Here is an 18,726-nt window from a genome sequence, read left to right as displayed (position 1 = left end):
TTCACACCGACATCTGCTCATAGCCCTCGTGATCCAGCAGCTGCTTCTCAGCCAGCCCACGATGCATTTCAGATGCGCTGCATACTTGAAACACCTAGACACTTTCGTATCCACAGACAACCAACCGTGTATCTTTGACATGTTTGGAAGCAAACAAACACACCTTCAGGACACTACCCTCCTGTCAACATGCTGCTCTGTGTGTAACCAGAGACAAACAGCAAAGCCGAGAACGTCAACGCTCGCCCGGCCTTCAGCTTTACTGTGGCGCTTGAAAGTTAGCTGGCTTTAACAAGGCTTGAGCACAAGGCGCGAGCAGTTTGAGGTCTTAAGTTAAGAGACAAACACGTTAATCTCCTAAATAAAAAGCATTTCCCAACTGAAAGCACTACTAATTAGATCTAAAGATGTGAGGGAGTGAATATCAAACACACCAACTATGAGCATTTGCCACTTGCCTTTAGAAGAGGGGATGAAATTACACAGATGCATTTCCCCTCTTTAATTAGATTTGTTTATCCACACGAGTCCTTCCTCACATCAGCACACAGACACATCACACGTTACCAAAGCTTGTCTAGGAAAAGATCTTTATTTATAAAAAACAACCAGTTACATACGTCACTAAAAAAAAAAAAAAAAAAAAAAAAGCAACTTCTCAGAGCCAAGGCAGGTAATGAATGGTACATCATAATTTTACATGGATAGGCAACAGTACAAATATACTATGTGTGTGAAGAGTAAAAAACAAACAAACAAACAAACAAACAAAAAAAAAAAAAAAAGATGATTGGTCTCTTTTGCCTTTAAAACAACTCTGCTGTAAAAGTGGAATTATAAAGTAGAACAAATTGCATAATGCTCTCATCCACCACTCCCATACATATAAACCTCCAGAAAATAAAAAGAAACAGACGCACAAAGAAATACAAAAAAACCAAACCCAAAAACAAAATGTGCCTTCTGCCAGCCTCCCAGTTTAAATTACACCTGTATCTCTCCCAACCTGTTAAAACTCGAGTCTCCTCTGAGTAAAGAAGCCTCCCAAATGTTTTAATACAGACAAGCATGTATAAAAAACAGCTACAGAATTTTATATTTAAATTTCTTCCAAAAAGTCACTCCAGCTGGTCCAGAAGAAAAAAAGAGACAAAGGAAAAAAAGAAAAGATGAACAGGCAGGTGTACAGGAATGGTTAAGGGCCTTCTGAAGCTGTATGTCGAAATATTTTAGTGGCTTAGTAGTGTTTGTTCACAGCTTCATCTCAGTACCAGGTCTGAAGTGTTGGCTGGTTTAGTTGGCTAAACCCAAACAGGAAAATCTAAAATAAAGCAGCTGAAATTCTCCTAAATGTTCCATGTGGGGAGGGACAAAAGGGAACAAAACAAGAACAGCTTCCTCACAGGAAGAGGAGCACACAACTTTACAAAAAAAAAAAAAAAAAAAAAAAAAAAAAAGACAGCATGACTGATGGAATAAACATGTGGTGTCATCTGGATCAACAAACAATCATTCAAAAGGTCCATATTCATTTTCCACGTGCACACACGCCCACAGGTTTACTGTATGATAAATATACACACACCTGCCCTTTCTTGTCATCCCAACTGAGAGAAAATAACTCTAGACAGGAAAATAACTCCTATATAAACATTCTCAATCTACAGGGCGGGCTGTCGGTGTGTCCCAACCTCCCAATGATCCCAGTACAGGGATGACTTAAATTAATGAGCCAAAACTACTGCAGTCACCCCCCTTTTCTTTTTATATACAGTATATACCCTACTTAAATGTCTAAATACAAACTTATCAGGGCCAATGTCAGGTGGCTGTAACATGACAACAACATTGCCAAGAGAAAAAAAAAAAAAAAAATTAACAGCATGAAAAAAGAAAAGCAAGCCGGAGGACAACACCAGAATCAAATGATTGTCAACGAAGGTGATTGCCTTTACAGAATAATTATAAGTTATAAACGGAATACATTTCTGCTGCTACAACTGAATTTGCACGTGTGTGTGTGTGTGTGTGTGTGTGCGCGCGCGCGTGTTGCTTGAAAGTCTTTGCCTGCAACACAACCACTTTCTTTGGATGCCAACCCCCCCGCCCCCATGTTTTGATCCCATCTGTGTGGTGATAAGAGAGAGAAATGGGGTAAGGAAGGGGTGAGAGGAGAGGGAGAGTCTGGATCTTCTCTCCTCAGTAGCAGTGGTAGGGCAGGGACGGCCCAGTCTGGGTGATGCAAACTATCAGTTTTTCTGGAGGAAGAGAGGGAAACAATGATTAAAAAAAAAAACAAAAACATAAGTACAAAAGATATGTGGCTGATTTAGACATCAAACAAGGAAGCAACACAAAGACTTGTGTGGTATAAGTATGGCACGCTACACACTAGTGTTGTCACAGTAAACGACCTTTCAACAGGAGGCTACTATAATCACATTACTTTTTTTAGTTTAGTTAAATTAGATTCTAGTTCCTGGCCTGCTGCCCTGCACATAAAACTATTCCATAATAAACTGAGGTCTGTACTGAAGTCAATCATCCATTAACGACTCTAAACAAGAGACTGGGCTGCTCTGTGTTTGATTTGTTACGAGTCTTAACTGTCAAACATGTTTATTTAAAACCCTCACCATTCTGGTCATGCAGTCAGAAACATTTTACAAAGTAATCCCAACAAAGCTGTTAAGAAATAGCACTTCTTGACACTACTTTCCTCACAAACTCAAAGAAATCAATGAAACCCATTTCTATTCTTGGGTGTCTGTTATTGTAGTAGCCGACACAACCACAAGAGTGTGCTCTCACACACAAATAACAACCCACAACAGTGGAATGGATCTCCGAAAACCAGACAAATATTTCACAACATGACAAAAGCATTAACACTTCCCGACATTCTTAAATCCACTCCAGCAGCTGATTGTAAATGACTTTGAGGGGGACAAAGATTAGAGTAGCTGTCACAGCAAAACTGCTTTGGGAATCATCAATTTCATCAGAATCGTTTTGATTTTCATGTGCCATTTCTTGCCACAAACAACAAATGTGACCAGTAACTTTTTTGCATAGCATTTAACACCATAAATGCACGCATAAGGCACAAAATGGGCCCGAAGTTTCATGCCATTTGTACCCAGTCCCATGAGATCATGTACAGCAAACGGGTAGAAAACTGACGCCAAACTTTGGCCTTTATTAAAAGGACTGAGTAACTTTTAAAACTGTGGTATTGTGACAACACTAATGCATAAACAGTTATTATTCTGAGGATCTAAATGCTATTATTTATTGATCAGCCCGGGGTTCGGATTTACAATGACAGAGGACAATGCACAAGGAGCACCTAGCAGCATACTATACCAGCATGAATACACAACACATCAGGGTATCTCATATTTAAGCATCAGTACAACGACACCTCTGCCTGTTTTAGTTCACAATCAGACTTGGACCAGGTTTCACTGAGGTTTTCAGTTATTAGAGACAAAAAGGAGTTCATAAAGTTCATGCAGGAATAGAGGTCAGTTGGACATACCATGCTGTTACATGCAGAGGGGGGTAGAGGGGATGGGGGAGGGCTAACCATCGTAGGAGTCCAATAGAGGCAGGGAGCCCTTTCTGCCCCCATACACCCCTCGCTGAGAGAGGAGCCGAGAAAGACAGAGAAAGAAAGAAGGTGGACAGGAAGTGAGTGTGAGAAAATATGTGTCAGTAATCGTGAGGTTTTAAAAGGTTACAATCAGGAAATATTCAGAGCTGTGCAGGAGGTTAGGGATTAGTGTCATTAAGCCAGCAATTCAACATGTTAACAGTGACTTGAAGTACCGGTAAAGTGTCTGTGGTCTCATCCAGAGTGTGTCTCCTTTCTTTCTGGTCCAGTGTAGAGTAGGCCTCTGAAGGAAGACGAAAACAGGTTAAAATTTGCTAAAGATTTAATCTTGAGGCAGAACAAAACCCCCCCAAAAACAAAAGAAATCTACTAACCAGGGCCAATGTCATTCAGGGGAATCATGTCCCTCTTTTCCCCTGACACAAAGAAAAAACAATTCATGAGTCAAGCTGTAAAACTCTTCATAAATAACCCTCCTACAAAATTTAATGTAAATACTTTCTCTGCTCACCTCTGTCCAGGAGGGGCGTAGTGCTGTCTTCATAGGTGCCGTTAGCTCGAGTGCTCGGGCCATTAGTGGTAGTGGTGCCTGGGTTAATGTTAACCATGAAGTCAGTCTTCTTCCAGCCGTCTTTCTCAAGAGGTCGGCGCAGTTCCTTGTGAGCCCAGACGAGCTGCAGGACCTGGCTCGCCCCCCGCACTTCGCGATCAGAGCGCTTGCTGCAAGATAACCAGAGATAAGGGTTGGAGCTGTTATCATCTCTGATGAGTTTTCTGTTATATAACACACACACGGCTTACACCGGTTAGAAAACAGCTACTTTTATACGACAAAAAACATACGCAAAGCACCTTTTCTACACTCAGAAAACACTTACCCATCTTTGTTGATTAGCACCAGGCTCTCGATGCCTCGTTTCTCTCGAAGGACCTTTGCTGGTTCCAATCTGTTGCCTAGCACCTCAGTGAGCGTGCTCAGTACAGACACAACCGTCTCCTCGGATAGATTACGCCCAGACTGATTCTGGGCTCCAGGCAGGTTGGCCACAAGGTGAGGCACTGCATGCAAACCTGCAAGAGAAACTCTTACTCTTAACCCAAGTGCAACGAATGTTTAGAAAAATGACACAGATGCTAAGATAATAGATAACAGCCAAGAAGAAACAATCTTACCTAGCAGTTCACAGTTACGGTTGTCAATGGCAAGATTCCTCAAAGCTCCAGACATTGCACGAACCACACGATCATTGCCATGAGCCAGCAGTTCTGCCATCATGGGGAGTCCCTGCTCATGACGCACCTTGGCCCTGATATACCGACCATACTGTATGAAAAGCACAAAGAACAGATCAACTTTAGTTATCATCTAATAACATAAAAACAAAGACAGACCCAACTATTCAGGGTTCATGCACTTTTAAAGTTCAAAATTAAACATTAGCCTTTTATAGCAGAGAGCCAGCTCTGAATCACTGATAAGAAATGATACTAACAGTCCACCGGCCAGCACACAGGTTCTGGATGGCGCCGGCAGCAGCCTCGAGCACTGATGGGTTCTGGCTCTCTTTGAGCAGTGACGTGTAAACACGAACCACTTCAGGCTGGAACAAAAGCTCATAACCTAAAGTTGGCACAGAGAGAGAGAGGAGTTTTAGTTTGTGCTGGGTGTAGATAACACCTACAGTATATAAACGCTGATTTCCACCGACTGAGATGATAGAGACCACTTCTTAATACACAAGAGGATTTGTGTGCTTTTATATGAACACAAGCTCCCTGATCAACTATAAATCATCTGAAGGAGAAGCAGACACACAAACAGTACCTCTGGCAGGTGTCGTTCTCTTTGGAATATCAACCATATCTGCACTTCCATCATCTACATCCTTCTTTCCTGCAGAAAAAAGAAAAAGAAACAGCAGATAAGACAGAATAAGTGATGTTGGGAGGGGGGTTAACCATTTTCATATTCTCAGTCTTCTACTGTTATCTGGTCCAACATGCAACCAGTGGAACAAGCACCATCAGCATGCAATGCTATGTGTGATCATGCCTGTGGAATGCGTGTAAATTCAACGTTATTTCTCCAGGTGTTTCAATATGCATTAGATATAAAATAAAATAACGTGATGAGAGGGATGGACAGCTTCGCAGGTTCGTGAGAACACCAAATGCAAACTCTTACCTTTGGAAAACCACTCATCTAAACAGAGCACAGAGAAAGGAAGAAGTGAAATAGGGTGGGAAGAAATAAGGAGGGAGAAAAGGAAAGGGGGGAAACAGTGGTAGATTGTGAAAAACAGGGAAAGGGTCTTCTGCCACCAAAAAGCTCAACCCCACCAGTAACTGCCACTCACTCAACCACAAATCTGACATAATGGAGTAGCTGTAAAACACCAACCTTTGCCTTTTCTAGAGCCAAAGCAGCCGCCCTTGCTGGCTGGAGCCGGTCCCTGGTTGACAGGTATGGCCTCTGCGTATTGTTCAGAGCCGGGGATTTCACGGTGAACCTGATAGGACAGATTCCTCAGGAGGCAGACGCAGTTCTCCACCAGCTATAGGAAGAAGGGGTAAATGGGGACAAGAGGCCCGATTTTTATTTATTTATTTATTTTTTTAATCGCACTGCTGTCTTGCAAAAAAAAAAAGGGACAGTTATAAGTGAATTTTTAACCTTATTGTCCACATCTTTGCAGTTGATCTGTGACTGGACCATGTACATAAGTGAATCCACCAGCCCCGTGCATTCCCTCAGCTTTCGTCTGGCCTCGCTGCGTTCTGAACTCACATTCCTGCAGTAAAGGGAGAGAAGTTAAGCACATAATTGCATGTTTTCTCCTTAAAATAAGCTTCCTTTTCTCCTTCTTCAACTTCCTCTGCTTTTCATCCATTGATCTCTTGCATACCTAAGGCAGCCAGCAGTGTTGGTCAAGGCGGTCTGCCACTCCATATGGCGTGGTTTGCAGCTTTCTTCTCCTCCTCCGCTGTTCCCTCTCTCCCAGCCTGAGTGCGGAACGATCACCTCGTCAACTAGGGCATGCAGGGCGTGGTCCACAATCTCCATCTTAACCGAATCGTGGGATGAAAGGTTCCACAAGGTGCCTGGGATAATATAGAATGAATATTAGAATAAAATAAAGAGACAGTTGAGCCTTTAAAATAAGAAAATATAACCACCACACAAATCTTCCAAATAGTAATAACATTTAAGAGCTACATATATTAAAAAGAACAAAAACCACAAGTATTTTAAATAACAGTGATACCTGTGATAGTGTCTGTGAGATCCTGGTTGTGCGTTTTCCTCAGTAATCTGACCAGAGCAGGTACGCCATCGCAGTTCTTGATGGCGATTTTGTTGTCTTGGTCTCGTCCATATGAAATATTCTTCAGAGCCCCGCAGGCTGAGTGGTGCACATCCTTACTAGGATGGTCCAGCATCGACACCAAAGCTGGGATGCCCTTTAGGCGGCGCACCTCTGATTTAACCTACAAACATAATTAGATACTTCCTTTAAAAAAGAAATTAGCAGAAGAAACACTACAACTCAGCATACAAAGAAAGAGAGAACTACCAGAAACACAACTGCAGAGTTTGCTTTACCTTGTCGTTTTTGAATGTGAGGTGCTGGAGGAAGGCAGCAGCGTTGGTCTTGACAGGGTCCAGGCGGTAATTCAACATGGCGATAACCTCCGGAAGCTCTGGCTGTCTCCACGAAGTAGGAGGTTTTCTCAATGTGCTGTCCAAAGAAGCCATGCTTCCTCTCTCCATCGTCATCGGGACGGCCCAGGCGTATGGCTCAACGCTGCCTATGTCACTGTCCAAAGTGTCCTCGCAGCTCCTGTAAAAGTGGACGGAAGCATTTATCAAGAGTGTTTATTTATCAAATAAACTATGCAATGTTGTGAATTGACTTAGTGCAGAACAGTACGTTTTTATTTTACCTCAGTCTTCGTCTATCAATACCCCCAGGCCCCGGTCCCAGGCGTGGCATGGTACCATAGCCTCCAGGGTGCATGGGTGGAGGCCCCATTCCATATTCATCATATCCCATGCTACGCTGATCATCCTCCAAACCATAGTGACCGTGCCCATACCGCATCTCCATCGCAGAGCCCATGGCCCTCATTCCCCGACCCACCTGGGGCTGTGCTGCGTACGGGTCGAGCTGCTGGCGGCTTGGAGCCCGGTAGCCAGAGTCCAGAGTCCTGTAGCCATCCATTGGCCTGAGTAAAGATGGCAGTTATGAAAGTGATGAGTCAGGTTAGCTTAATCCTTTCTTTTCCAAAGAAAAGACAGTGTTAGATTGACAAAGATAGCAGGATAGGTGCTGCTAATGTGGAACAGATCGACACGTGTTATCTGATGTCACATCTCGGCTTCTGCCTGATACTTCATGGTCTGAGGACAAATGCGGAACAGATGTTTATAGACTGGCTATATGTTACCATCATGTTATTATGGTGTCAAGTTCAAGGCCTGTCAACTATAAATTCTGCTCATGTCAGTTTCACACATGACTGAATGATTATTTAGAACATGCACTACAAAAAGCATGCTTAAAAAAAGGGAATTATATTTAGTTTTGAATTATTGAGTGTGGAAAAACATGTCTATTAGTATTAACAAGGGCTAAAAAGTTAAATAATTAATGAGGCAAAACAGGAAGTTATTCCCCTGTATGCAGTGATGGAAACTTCCGTTACACTGTGGCTTGTAAAGACGTGTATGCTTGAATGTAGGGCAAAGCAGTCACCATTAAAAGTCAAGACACTGTCCAGAAGCATCAATCACCTGTAGCGATCATCCATGTGTGAACCCCTGCTCAGACTAGCGTAGGCCTCTGATGGCGGACCTCCGCGATAGTCATCGTAACCACCCACAGGACCATAGTGGTAGTTTCTGGGTACTGTAGCAGTGGGGTAGTCCATTCCACCAGGCTGCCTGTAAGGACGGTCCAATGTGGCGCTGTAGACACCCATACCAGGCACTGACAAGCCCCCATCGATGGACAATGACTCAGTAGGCAGGACTGTGCGCGATATCGGTTTCTTCATCTGTGGCATAGTGAGATCAGTCCAGTGTTTTAAAATGTTCATGGCAAAATTAAAATTTAATAACGTCTGATATCATCGGTGAAACTGAAACATGCGCTAGATTAACATACCCCATTGTCCATCCGCCGCGTGGTTCCTTCTTCGGAAAAGACTGAATGCACTTCCTGAGATTCATCCTCTGGCGTGTAGCTCTCATCTAGAGCGCCATGTGCGGGGTCCACCATCCTGTACTGTAGCAAAGACACCACACGTAAATATTTAAGCATAGATAAAAGAACATTATTTTTATATGTGCTTAACTTTGTACAATTACATACCTGTGTGCCGTTTATATACGTGTCTGTCAGCTTCAGTCGTTCTATGTCTGCATCCCCTAAACGCCCGTTCTGGGATGAAAGAGGAAAACATGACTGAAATGCACAGGAAAGAAAATTAAATATACTATTACACTGAAACAATATACAAGATTGAGGGTAAAGGCACAGTTCCCAGTAGTCGGTGCTGTCTACTTTTAACCACTCAGATGATATTACTGCTGCTGAAGCACATTCAGTGCTGACCAAACCGTCCCTGCATGTTTATGGTCTGTGAATCACTGCCAGACACGAAGGAGGACATTTTGGAATGCAGCCAGTCATCCTCACACCTCGTTTCCTCCTGCACTAAACTCTTATATAATCAAAGGCTGTCACAGTGTACGACTTGGGACACTTTCTTTCTAAACCAGAGTAACACTCTAGCAATGCAACTTCTTCGGTGAGTGGCAATCACATGCAAGCGCAGCACAACTCAGCTATTTTGGAAGCGTTTCTCAGCAGCTGTTTAGCGTTTCAACACTCAGTTTCAGTATTACTGATACTGCTGACCAGAAAAATATTTAAAGACCTTTAACAATTTCTTCCACTTTGTTGCAATGCTACTGCGTTTTATTGTGCGCCCACAAGGAAGCAGGGCTGTGTTTTTGTTTTGTTTTTTTAAAAGCAATGTGAAGATTGGAAGTGCAGACTGTGCATACACCGTAAAGGAAGCACAAACTTCCTCTAGAGCTGGTCCTTCCTTTAATACCATCTGATTTACAAACAACTCTGGTATGCATTTGAACCCATAATGGCAGAACAGATACTGTGTGCCTTTATCATAAAGCTTTGACAGCTATCACAAAGTTTTTGTAGCCTTCATGCTTTCAGGGATTTTCATAAGACAAAACATGAGATCTAATCGATGTCAGCACGCCCTGAAAAAGGAAGGAAAACATTTAAGAACTGCTTACAAGAGTGTGCCAACATTTCTCTTCTACTGTAGAAGTGTGACTTGATCAAACAAACAAAAGCAGGTCCATTATTTTCTAACTGCTCAAACTTGCTACTGTGATAGTTAAGAGCTATGGTAAAGAAAAATGGCACAAGATAACAGTGGGACCACATAAATTATTAGTCTGGAAAACAAACCAAGTGGGAGGCACAGCTAAACCTCTAAAAAGCTTTAAATAAATGTAAAAAAATAAATATACCTACTTATATTAGTCCCTGTTTTTTTCTTATAACATCTGCACAAAATCCATTATTGCCATTTAGCAATTCTGCTTCCATAAGTGCTCTCAGTTGTCAGATACAATGACACATTGACAGCATCAGAGCTAAAATGTGTAAGTTAATGGCCAAATGGTCAAAATTTATCCACTGTCATTTTGAAAAGCCATCCTAAGCCAACCTGTCAGCTTCCTGCCAAACCTGGCAGCTCTGTGGAATAGCCATAACAATTTCTAACGTATAACACACAAATTTGCAAGTCTAATAGATACAACATGCAGCACCAACACACAGATAGTTAAGACTGATGCATACAGCAGAAATGAAAACTGACTTTTAAACATCCATTCATCTAGTAGAATTTAAAACAAATGAACACTGAGGATGCGACGTGATCATAAAAGAAAAGAATTCGTGACCTTAAAAAACAAAATAAAAACTTGGGGAAGAAAACTTGTTTAGAGGACTATGCAACACATGCACAATGCTGTTAAGGGATAAGAAAATGACTGAAATACCACAGCAGGGGAGAATGAAAATGAATGTGAGTCAGAGTGCGTCCGGTGAGTGACACTGTAGGCATGCTGATAGGTTTTGAAGGCATGTAATGATCAATTTGCAGATGAGAGTTAACGAGTCAGACATGTTATCAGAGTCCATAAAGAAAGATCTAAAAAAAAAAAAAAAAAAAAAGTTACAAGAATGACGCAGAGAAACGCCCTTGCCGAGCACTGGATGAGAGGAGGTGGGACCGAGGAGATAGGGGATGAGTGATGGATGGATGAATGTCAAGAGACAAACGATGCATGAACTCACTCCAAGGGTTGGATGGAGGGAATAATGATCCATACAATCAAAGATGTAGAGGTGTTGAAATGACTCAAGATGGGAATATTTGGGTTCTTTGGGGAGTTACCTGTGTGTGAGGGAGGGGACGACCCAAGGTTGAGGGGCTAGTGGCAGGGAGGCCCACTCTCCTCCTCTCCTCCTCCAGCGCCCTGGTCAGCTGTTCAAACTGCACCTCCTGCTCCCTGACCGACTCCAGCAGAGCCGCTGCGCTCTCGCACTGCTCCATACACACTACACAGCCCCAAGGGGAGAGAAGGGGGCGTTACACACATGCATACAGCCCTAAAACAGGCTACAGCAGTGGGAGAGGGTGTATAACAAAAACACACTCTCCAAACAGAGTACAGCGAGATCCAGCTGATGCATGATTTGAATGGGGAGGTGGTTATCCTCAGATCTTGTTTGGTAACTAAGACAGAGGTCTCTTAGAAAGCTTAGGGATTTCACAAGAGTTCGCTTCATGATTTGGCTTCAGTGATGAAATTACAACGGTTAGCGTAAAGACACGCCTCCAACTGAACGTCAACCAGAGAACTTTCCCAACACACTAGAATTTTACTAGACATGACAGGAAGAGACTTCCTGTCATGTCCATTTCATTCATCTCCCCCCACGTCACAACTATGAGCAATATTTCCCACATATTCACAGTTCATCAACAGCAACAGACAAGGATTCTACACACACAGACAAAAAATAAATAAATAAAAATAAGGTGTTCCTCTTGCACTCGGTCACATTTCCAAGCACTTTGTGACAAATACAAGACAGAGCAGTTGATTCATTTTCCTTGTCAGTCACATCCTATGGGGCTCAACTGAATGAGAGACTGTTTAGAAAACCAGTACCAGCGACTGGTCAGCCTGCAGGCAGAGAACTTTGTAACAGAGAACTTTTGCAAAATACAAAAAAAAAAAAAAAAAAAAAAAAAAAAAAGAGATGAGTTGAGGAAAACTGATTTAAAAAAATAAATGTATTTTTTGGCTAAAATAAATATATTTGCATGGCCAACCAATTTAAATTCTGCATGGGAAAATTTACCGTGTTCAAAGGATTAAAACAAGAAAAAAAAACCCTGAAATCCCAACTTCACTGGTAAACTGCAGCAGAGAGGAAGTGGTAGCAGAGGTTTATAGCACTTAACCATAAAAGTTTGTTAAATCATAAAATGTGGATATGTAGTATTTTATCACAACATTACGTCAATGACTGCGTGCAGTTTAATACACCATCATTCAATAAACGAAGATATCCTCTAAATTTTGACACTGTCCGATACCACACAAGAAATAAGACGCCAAGAAAAGTTTTTAAAACATGTAGTAGCATCTTTGTATCACAAGACATTTCATGGATAAAGTTTCAGATAAGAGCAGAGAGAAGCTAAATGCTGTCCTTGGATGAGTCACTCCCCCCCATATTCAAGTAGAATAATTTCTGGTGATAAATAGAAAAACAACCTTTACCCTTAGAGAATGAAGGTTTTTTACTAACAGGAAGCTTAACACCACAACTCACAACCTTTAACCCCAAAGAGAAGTGCACACTTCTCCTTATGGGTTGACCACTAAAAATGCACCATCTGCCTTTAAACTGGGTTTACAGAAAATCCAAAATACACACCTTAACCTGTGGGCAGGGTTTTGGTAGAAGAGGTGAGAGATCACACCAAGGTCAGAAGTGGCGCTTTAGTTGTTCATGTGTGGAAAGTGACCCAACCACCGAGCCCCAGAAGCAGGTAGAAATGGACTGCAGAGAAAGAAAGGAGAGGTGGAGGAAAGAGGGCAAGAAGTGTTTTAGTGAAGACGCATCGGCTTGAAAATCAGCAACACCGTGAGAATACCGTACATGCGTGTCAACGGGGGTTGTTTGCTCGCTCTGTGAGGAGGAAGGCACAGCAGGGAGACAGATATACAGTAGTTTCAGCCTTTGGACACACCCTGTATTTACTCAACATTTGGCCAGAGTATGGAGGCTAGCTGGGGAAAGTTGAACAACCTGCAGCTATTTCTAGGTTGGATAACATCGATTGTCGGCATAAAGAGCTTAAGCAAAAGCAGGTTTTAGAGATTCTAACATATGTTCTTCTTACCACCTCTTCTTCTTTTTGCCCTTTTTTCATCCAAGCTTTTCTCTCTAATCAGTTTTCATCCTACCTGTGGCTCCGAGCAATAATCCACAAATCTCCTAACTGCCTTATATCCCCTCCCTCTATATCCTTTGTTATTGTACCTTAAAAATAAAAGAGACATTGTTATACCAGAGGCGAGCAACTGGATAGTGGAGACTCAGATCCTCTTATCTGGTGATACACCCTGTTCTGCAGCGGCCCAGCTCTTCATGAGGTGAATAAACCCGCTATTGCCACACACCTGCATGACCGGTTGGACGAGGTGGGGGGGTGACTAAATTTCAGTCACACTGTCTGGCGCACATGCACGAACACAGCTGAAAGTTTGAACGACAAACAGGGCCCTGCATTTACACTTCAGGTAGCAGGTGTAGAGCACAAAGCAAGCATTGGGGCTCAAGATGTGATGATGAATGACTCATTGTTTTACTTTCATGACACTGCATGAGTTTATAAAGAAAATAGTTAAAAACAAAACTATTATCACACACTATTACCACATAGTAAGATCATTTTCTCAGTTTCATTTTACCTAGTAAAATGACGCCTGCAGTGCCTGTCTGTTCCTGTACGAATTTCAAAATAATGACTAACAAAGCACACATGACATTTAAAAGAAATAAAATAAAATCCCAGAATGGGTTGTGTTCAGCATGGGAAAAGAGGGAGGGAAAGTGGGATGACCTGATGAGGAAACCAGGCGTGGCTTAAGTGTTTCCTAAGACAAAGGAATCCACGAGAACCAAAACCAGCATTTGCATGTGGGATAAGGCTGGCTGCCAGGAAGCGATATGATGTCACCTCATTGACTCACAGAGAGTCATAACCTCCTACCTGAGCAAATCACAAACTGCTGTCCTGTTACCCACATGCCTTTATATGGTCACAGCCCAGACAGGGCTGATTTCATCCTTTAGAGATTGAGATGGACAGACTTTAAAGAGCTGGAAACCAATAAAACAGATGGACTTGTAGGAAAGATGAGGGAATGAGAGGGTGAAGCTTGGGGGGGGGATAAGGAAAGGAGTGCTGAATCAAAGATAAAAGCTAATCTTGCATTCCTAGCATTGTCTCCTGCCAATTCAGCACAGCAGCCCACCCACTCATCCAGTGTGGAACGGGCTAAGCAGGACACTAGCTAATAATCACTCAGAGATCAGTGTTTACTGTGTTTACTGTACTTCAAGGCAGGTTTACTGGTCACTGTGACCCAAACACAGGAACGTAAACTAACCAAGTCTCTAAAGCTGCTCTGTTTCCACAGTTTTGTGATAAACTCGCATAGTCTCAATTCTTGGCTTGTTAAAATCATTAATATTATCATTACCCGTCTGTAGGCCATCTTACTGAACTAATGAGCACTAATGCCATTTGCACAAGATGAATTATAAACCATGATGGATATTTCTTGGCAGGCGAGAATGTGATTGTGTGCGTGTGTGTATATATACTGTGTGTGAGCAAGTGTGTTATTGTGGTTTAACCACAGCCAGGAGGGAATTTGCAGCTGTCAGCCCGGGAGGCTGGAGGAACAATGAGAAGTTTGTGCAACTGAGAGCACGGGCGCAAGTGTGAAAAGAGTTTGGGAGCAAGAAAAAGATCATTGGACACATTTGACTGCACGCATCTGTGTTTATAATGTCACTCTTTACATGCGCATGGCTTCTGTCCTCCATCCGACTCTCTCTCTCTCACAGCTGTTAGTTTTGGCCTTGAAAGTCAGCGCAGAGTTTCGCTGAACAATGAAAACAATCAATGTCGTCCCACTGCCGCTCCACTCCCCTTTCCCCTCATAGCCACTTCCTGAGAAACAGGATGTTATGAATTCGACATCAGAGATGAGGAGAGGTCCACAATGGCGTCTTTGGCTCACTATAAATCCTCTACCCCAATAGAACCAGTTGTACACAAACCTTGAAAACCTACCTAAGGTACACTTTCATAAACCACCAGCTGATGGTTGTCTTCTTTCATCAACAGAGTGTTTTGCTGCGGCGAAAATCCCCCGTGGTCAATATGTTGATCACACGACCACAAGGCACTTCCCACCCTGCCAATATTGTTCTCCATTTACTGGTCTCTGTTCTGCTTTTGTGAACTTTGGGAACCAATTTTTATGAACCTGCATAGCCAAGTCATCGCAATTTATTTTAAAATAAGAAGTTACTAGAGCTTTTTTTTTTTTTTTTTTTTTTTAAATAGAAATCTGGGATAACATCAGAAAAACTCTGACACACTGACATTATCATGAGTTCCCTTTTCTAATGCTAAATGTGAGAAAGAAAGTGAGAAAGTCAGCATCACGGCTGCTCTAGCTACTGGAAATGATCTTATGAGTTAGCTGTCATTAGGTGTAAGGCCAGATCATGCACAGGGCAGCAAACACGTGGCGTGTCCGCACGTCGTAAACTTTGGACGGTTACGTGCTCTGTTCTCACATGAGGTACATCAAACATTACTTTCACTCGAATCTCCGAGAGATTACAAGTACAAAGTCATTCATTTTAATCACAGTTATGCTTTTAAATAATACTAAAACAAGAAAATTATTGTTTTGCTTTTTAGCGCATTTTCCTTTATTTGGTCCCAAAAGTACCCCCTGCAACTACCTGAAAACTCAAAGTTTCTACTTTTTAAAAGTTTAATAAATCCACTAACCAAAATCCGAGTAAGCAGACGTTGTAACTTTATAACTGAGCACCTCAGACTGGTTAAAAGACTAGTTCATGTCTGATGCAACCAAATTAAATGTTTGCGGTGACTGTTTGCAGGCTCCATCTAAAATCAGTCTATTTTTGGGCTGTTGACTCAAGAAGCAGAGTGGTCTAACCACTGAATCAGATCACCATCTTCTCTTGGGTTTCAGACATTGTGGTCTGACATTTTTTTTTATATATATAAAATATAAATAAAATAAGCTCAGGAGTTTTCTCGTTTCCTTGTAATAAGATGTCAAAAAAATATGCCCAGAAAGACCAACCTAAGAAAAAAGGTAAAGTGGCAGAGGAAACAAATGCAGCAACCCTGCACGTGGACTTCAGGTATGGAGTCACAACATGGACTTATACACATTTTTAAAAAGTCTATGTAACTACAAAAACAAGTTTTCCTATTTTGTTCTTTAAAAGAGCCACACTGTTCCAAGTCGACCATGACAAGGAGAAGTAAAAGAGGTTCAACATGTCAAGTACCGTGCCTTGAGGTCAACTACAACATCTGATCGAACACTGACACACCACGAGTCAGACAGCTCCATCTGATTCTGCACCCATCAGTCAACGTGACTCACTCACTCCTGTCAGGGGATATCTGATCATACTCGCATGTAAGCAACAATATAGCCTCTGTCCACTTAATTAAAATCTAGTCAGCACAGAAGCACCTGCACCAGCTCCCACTGAAACAAGATATTCACTGCTGAAACGCACATCTGTTCACACATCTCAAAGTAACTAACTGCAATTTGCTCTTAAGTCAGTTTGATGCCACTGGTGGTAGTTTAAGCTGGGCATTCCTTGTAATGGGATTGAAGCTTTAGCCTCCTAATCCACTTACATCCTAACACACACATACACACACAGTTAACATGCACGCACGTAGATGGACACACACACACACATGCACGCACGTAGATGGACACACACACACACACACACACACACACACGGCCCTTCGGGGATTAACCTGTACACCTCAAGAGAGCAGACACAATTGTAGTCTGTGTCGGCAGCACGCATCAACAATCAAACAAGGACTTGCAGACAGACTTATTAGTGGCGGCACCTGGAGCACATGAGTCAGCTACAGGTAAAGTGATAGGTACACGAAGCCCGTGTAAAACACATTGTGTGCATTTGTGCCTTAATGAAACCAGTGTTTGTGAGTTCAGGCACACAAACAGGCCGACAGTTATCCCCACCCAGGCACTTTCCTAACAAAAACAAGTCCACACAGGACTCACACAACAGGTTCACAGGCTGACAAGCTAATAATCCCAGGATGTGTGGCAGGCTGCAAATTGAAGACCATTAACCTCAGAGAGTTCTGCAACATATACATACACGTCTAACCAAACAGGTTTCCAATTATGCTCCGGGACACGGGAGAGCTCCTAATCGTAATTACCGTCAAGCCTGTGCAATCTGCTCCCTTCGCCAGCTGAAAAATATGTATGCTACCCGCAGAAAGGAGGCATCAGCTGCAACGATAAGTAGGTCAAACCACAGTTAAGTGCATATGGGCAAAAAACAAAAAACGCTCGAGCATCACACTGCCATATCTGCTTGAACACCCCAAAACCTATCACCTGCAAGATCAGCTAACTGCTAGCACCCCTTCTGAAATCCCACGCAATGTCGGGAATTGATTTGCTAGCGTTAAGATAGCAGCGTGGGGCAGGAGCGACGCGATGAGCTGGCACACGGAGACATAAATAAAAGGCGAACAAAGACCACGCATTTGACTTACTCTGTAGTTGCGCTGGCGCTACTACACAAATAAATGACAACGCCGGAGATCAAATCAGACCAAGTTGGCGTGAATGCTCGCTCAGCACCCGCATGACCTCGTTTGGCTGTCTTGCAGCGTTAGCATCACAATAACCCACATAGCCGTCCCAGATCGCTGCCAAAAAATAGCCAGGCTAGCGTTAGGGTAGAAAAAACAGATTAGGCACGGGAATATTCGGTTAAAGCGTCCTTCACAGGCAGGTCTGACGGCTTTCTTTGTTTTATCTCCTGGCACCAAAGGCTTGTTTGAGTCCTGCACGGCTAGCAATGGAGGGTCTCGATTTGAACTTTAAGTTAGCATCGTTAGCTAGCCGTGGAGAGTCGATGCTGTGACCACTCCTTGCCAGCGCTGCAGTGCACCCATAATTTGATGGAGGGGGGAAAAACGCAACCCCCAGCACACGCAGCCATATGGTAACATTTACGAATTTACTCACCTGCTCTTGAAAAGCCTGCCCCTTCTAGACGGTCGGTTTTTTTTTTTTTTTTACTGTTTTCTGCCCTCTTTTTCCCCCTCCTTCTCCGGGTTCTGGGTCAAGCTCGTTAAAGACCGAGCGACATCACCGAGTTTTCTATCAAAAGAGAGGGCGGGATCAACGGCTACCGTAAAGACGCAGGCGCACACAAAATTCCTCCTCTCATACAGGTGTTTTTTACGAGGTGGGCGCAGTCGCTCAGCAGTCTGCTATCAGAATAGGGACAAAATATAAAGTATCCCCTTCCAGATGAAACATACACTGGCTGGTATGAGAAAGACTATTACAAGAAAACGGAAGTGAGGGATTTAAATTGTGTTGTGGAATATAGAAGCTACCTCCCACCGCCTCTTATCTCCTCCCATTCATTCCCCTCTGTGGCCACACACACACACACACACACTGATGTCATTTCATTGATTGCCCAAGAACAATAGTCTGGGAGGAAGCACCGCTTTCATGGGGAAGTACAACAACAGCATTCCTCACCAAGTCGCCAAAACTACTGGTATTAAAAACCGCTATCAACGGCCATCGTGCACATGTTACGCATGCGCTT

The 18,726-nt window shown here is 42.8% G+C and overlaps 1 protein-coding gene across 7 annotated transcripts; it reads right to left on the bottom strand.

Moving 5' to 3' along the window:
- Positions 1-586: 586 nt before the first annotated feature.
- LOC134644201 (catenin delta-1-like) lies at positions 587-18,410 on the bottom strand. Of its 7 annotated transcripts, none has more exons than XM_063496995.1 (22): positions 18,129-18,410; positions 12,676-12,801; positions 11,120-11,283; positions 8,992-9,060; positions 8,785-8,904; positions 8,412-8,674; positions 7,562-7,843; positions 7,221-7,458; positions 6,883-7,105; positions 6,523-6,718; positions 6,291-6,408; positions 6,018-6,171; positions 5,802-5,819; positions 5,442-5,510; positions 5,110-5,237; positions 4,790-4,940; positions 4,495-4,687; positions 4,128-4,336; positions 3,991-4,032; positions 3,832-3,899; positions 3,590-3,644; positions 587-2,258 (listed from the first exon to the last, which is right to left on the bottom strand). In XM_063496995.1, exons 3-22 carry the CDS (start codon positions 11,276-11,278, stop codon positions 2,200-2,202), a joined length of 2,814 nt encoding a protein of 937 aa, XP_063353065.1. In that variant the 5' UTR covers positions 11,279-11,283; positions 12,676-12,801; positions 18,129-18,410; the 3' UTR covers positions 587-2,199. The 7 variants fall into 7 exon arrangements, with proteins under 7 accessions (XP_063353065.1, XP_063353075.1, XP_063353092.1 ...); XM_063497005.1 differs by lacking the exon at positions 18,129-18,410 and adding an exon at positions 17,651-18,030; XM_063497022.1 differs by lacking the exon at positions 5,802-5,819.
- Between the last annotated feature and the right edge of the window lie 316 nt (positions 18,411-18,726).

The sequence above is a fragment of the Pelmatolapia mariae genome, linkage group LG2, assembly GCF_036321145.2.
Source record: "Pelmatolapia mariae isolate MD_Pm_ZW linkage group LG2, Pm_UMD_F_2, whole genome shotgun sequence".
Lineage (NCBI taxonomy): Eukaryota > Metazoa > Chordata > Actinopteri > Cichliformes > Cichlidae > Pelmatolapia > Pelmatolapia mariae.
The sequence above is the reverse complement of the archived record's forward strand: the minus strand, read 5'-3'. Positions and strand labels throughout refer to the sequence as shown.

Coding starts and splice junctions, on each gene's coding strand:
- LOC134644201 (XM_063496995.1), bottom strand. CDS start 11,278: ATGGAGCAGTGCGAGAGCGCAGCGGCTCTGCTGGAGTCGGTCAGGGAG. Junction 3,900..3,990: donor CCTGAATGACATTGGCCCTG/GTTAGTAGATTT, acceptor GTCTTCCTTCAG/AGGCCTACTCTACACTGGAC. Junction 2,259..3,589: donor TCTATTGGACTCCTACGATG/GTTAGCCCTCCC, acceptor CTCTTCCTCCAG/AAAAACTGATAGTTTGCATC.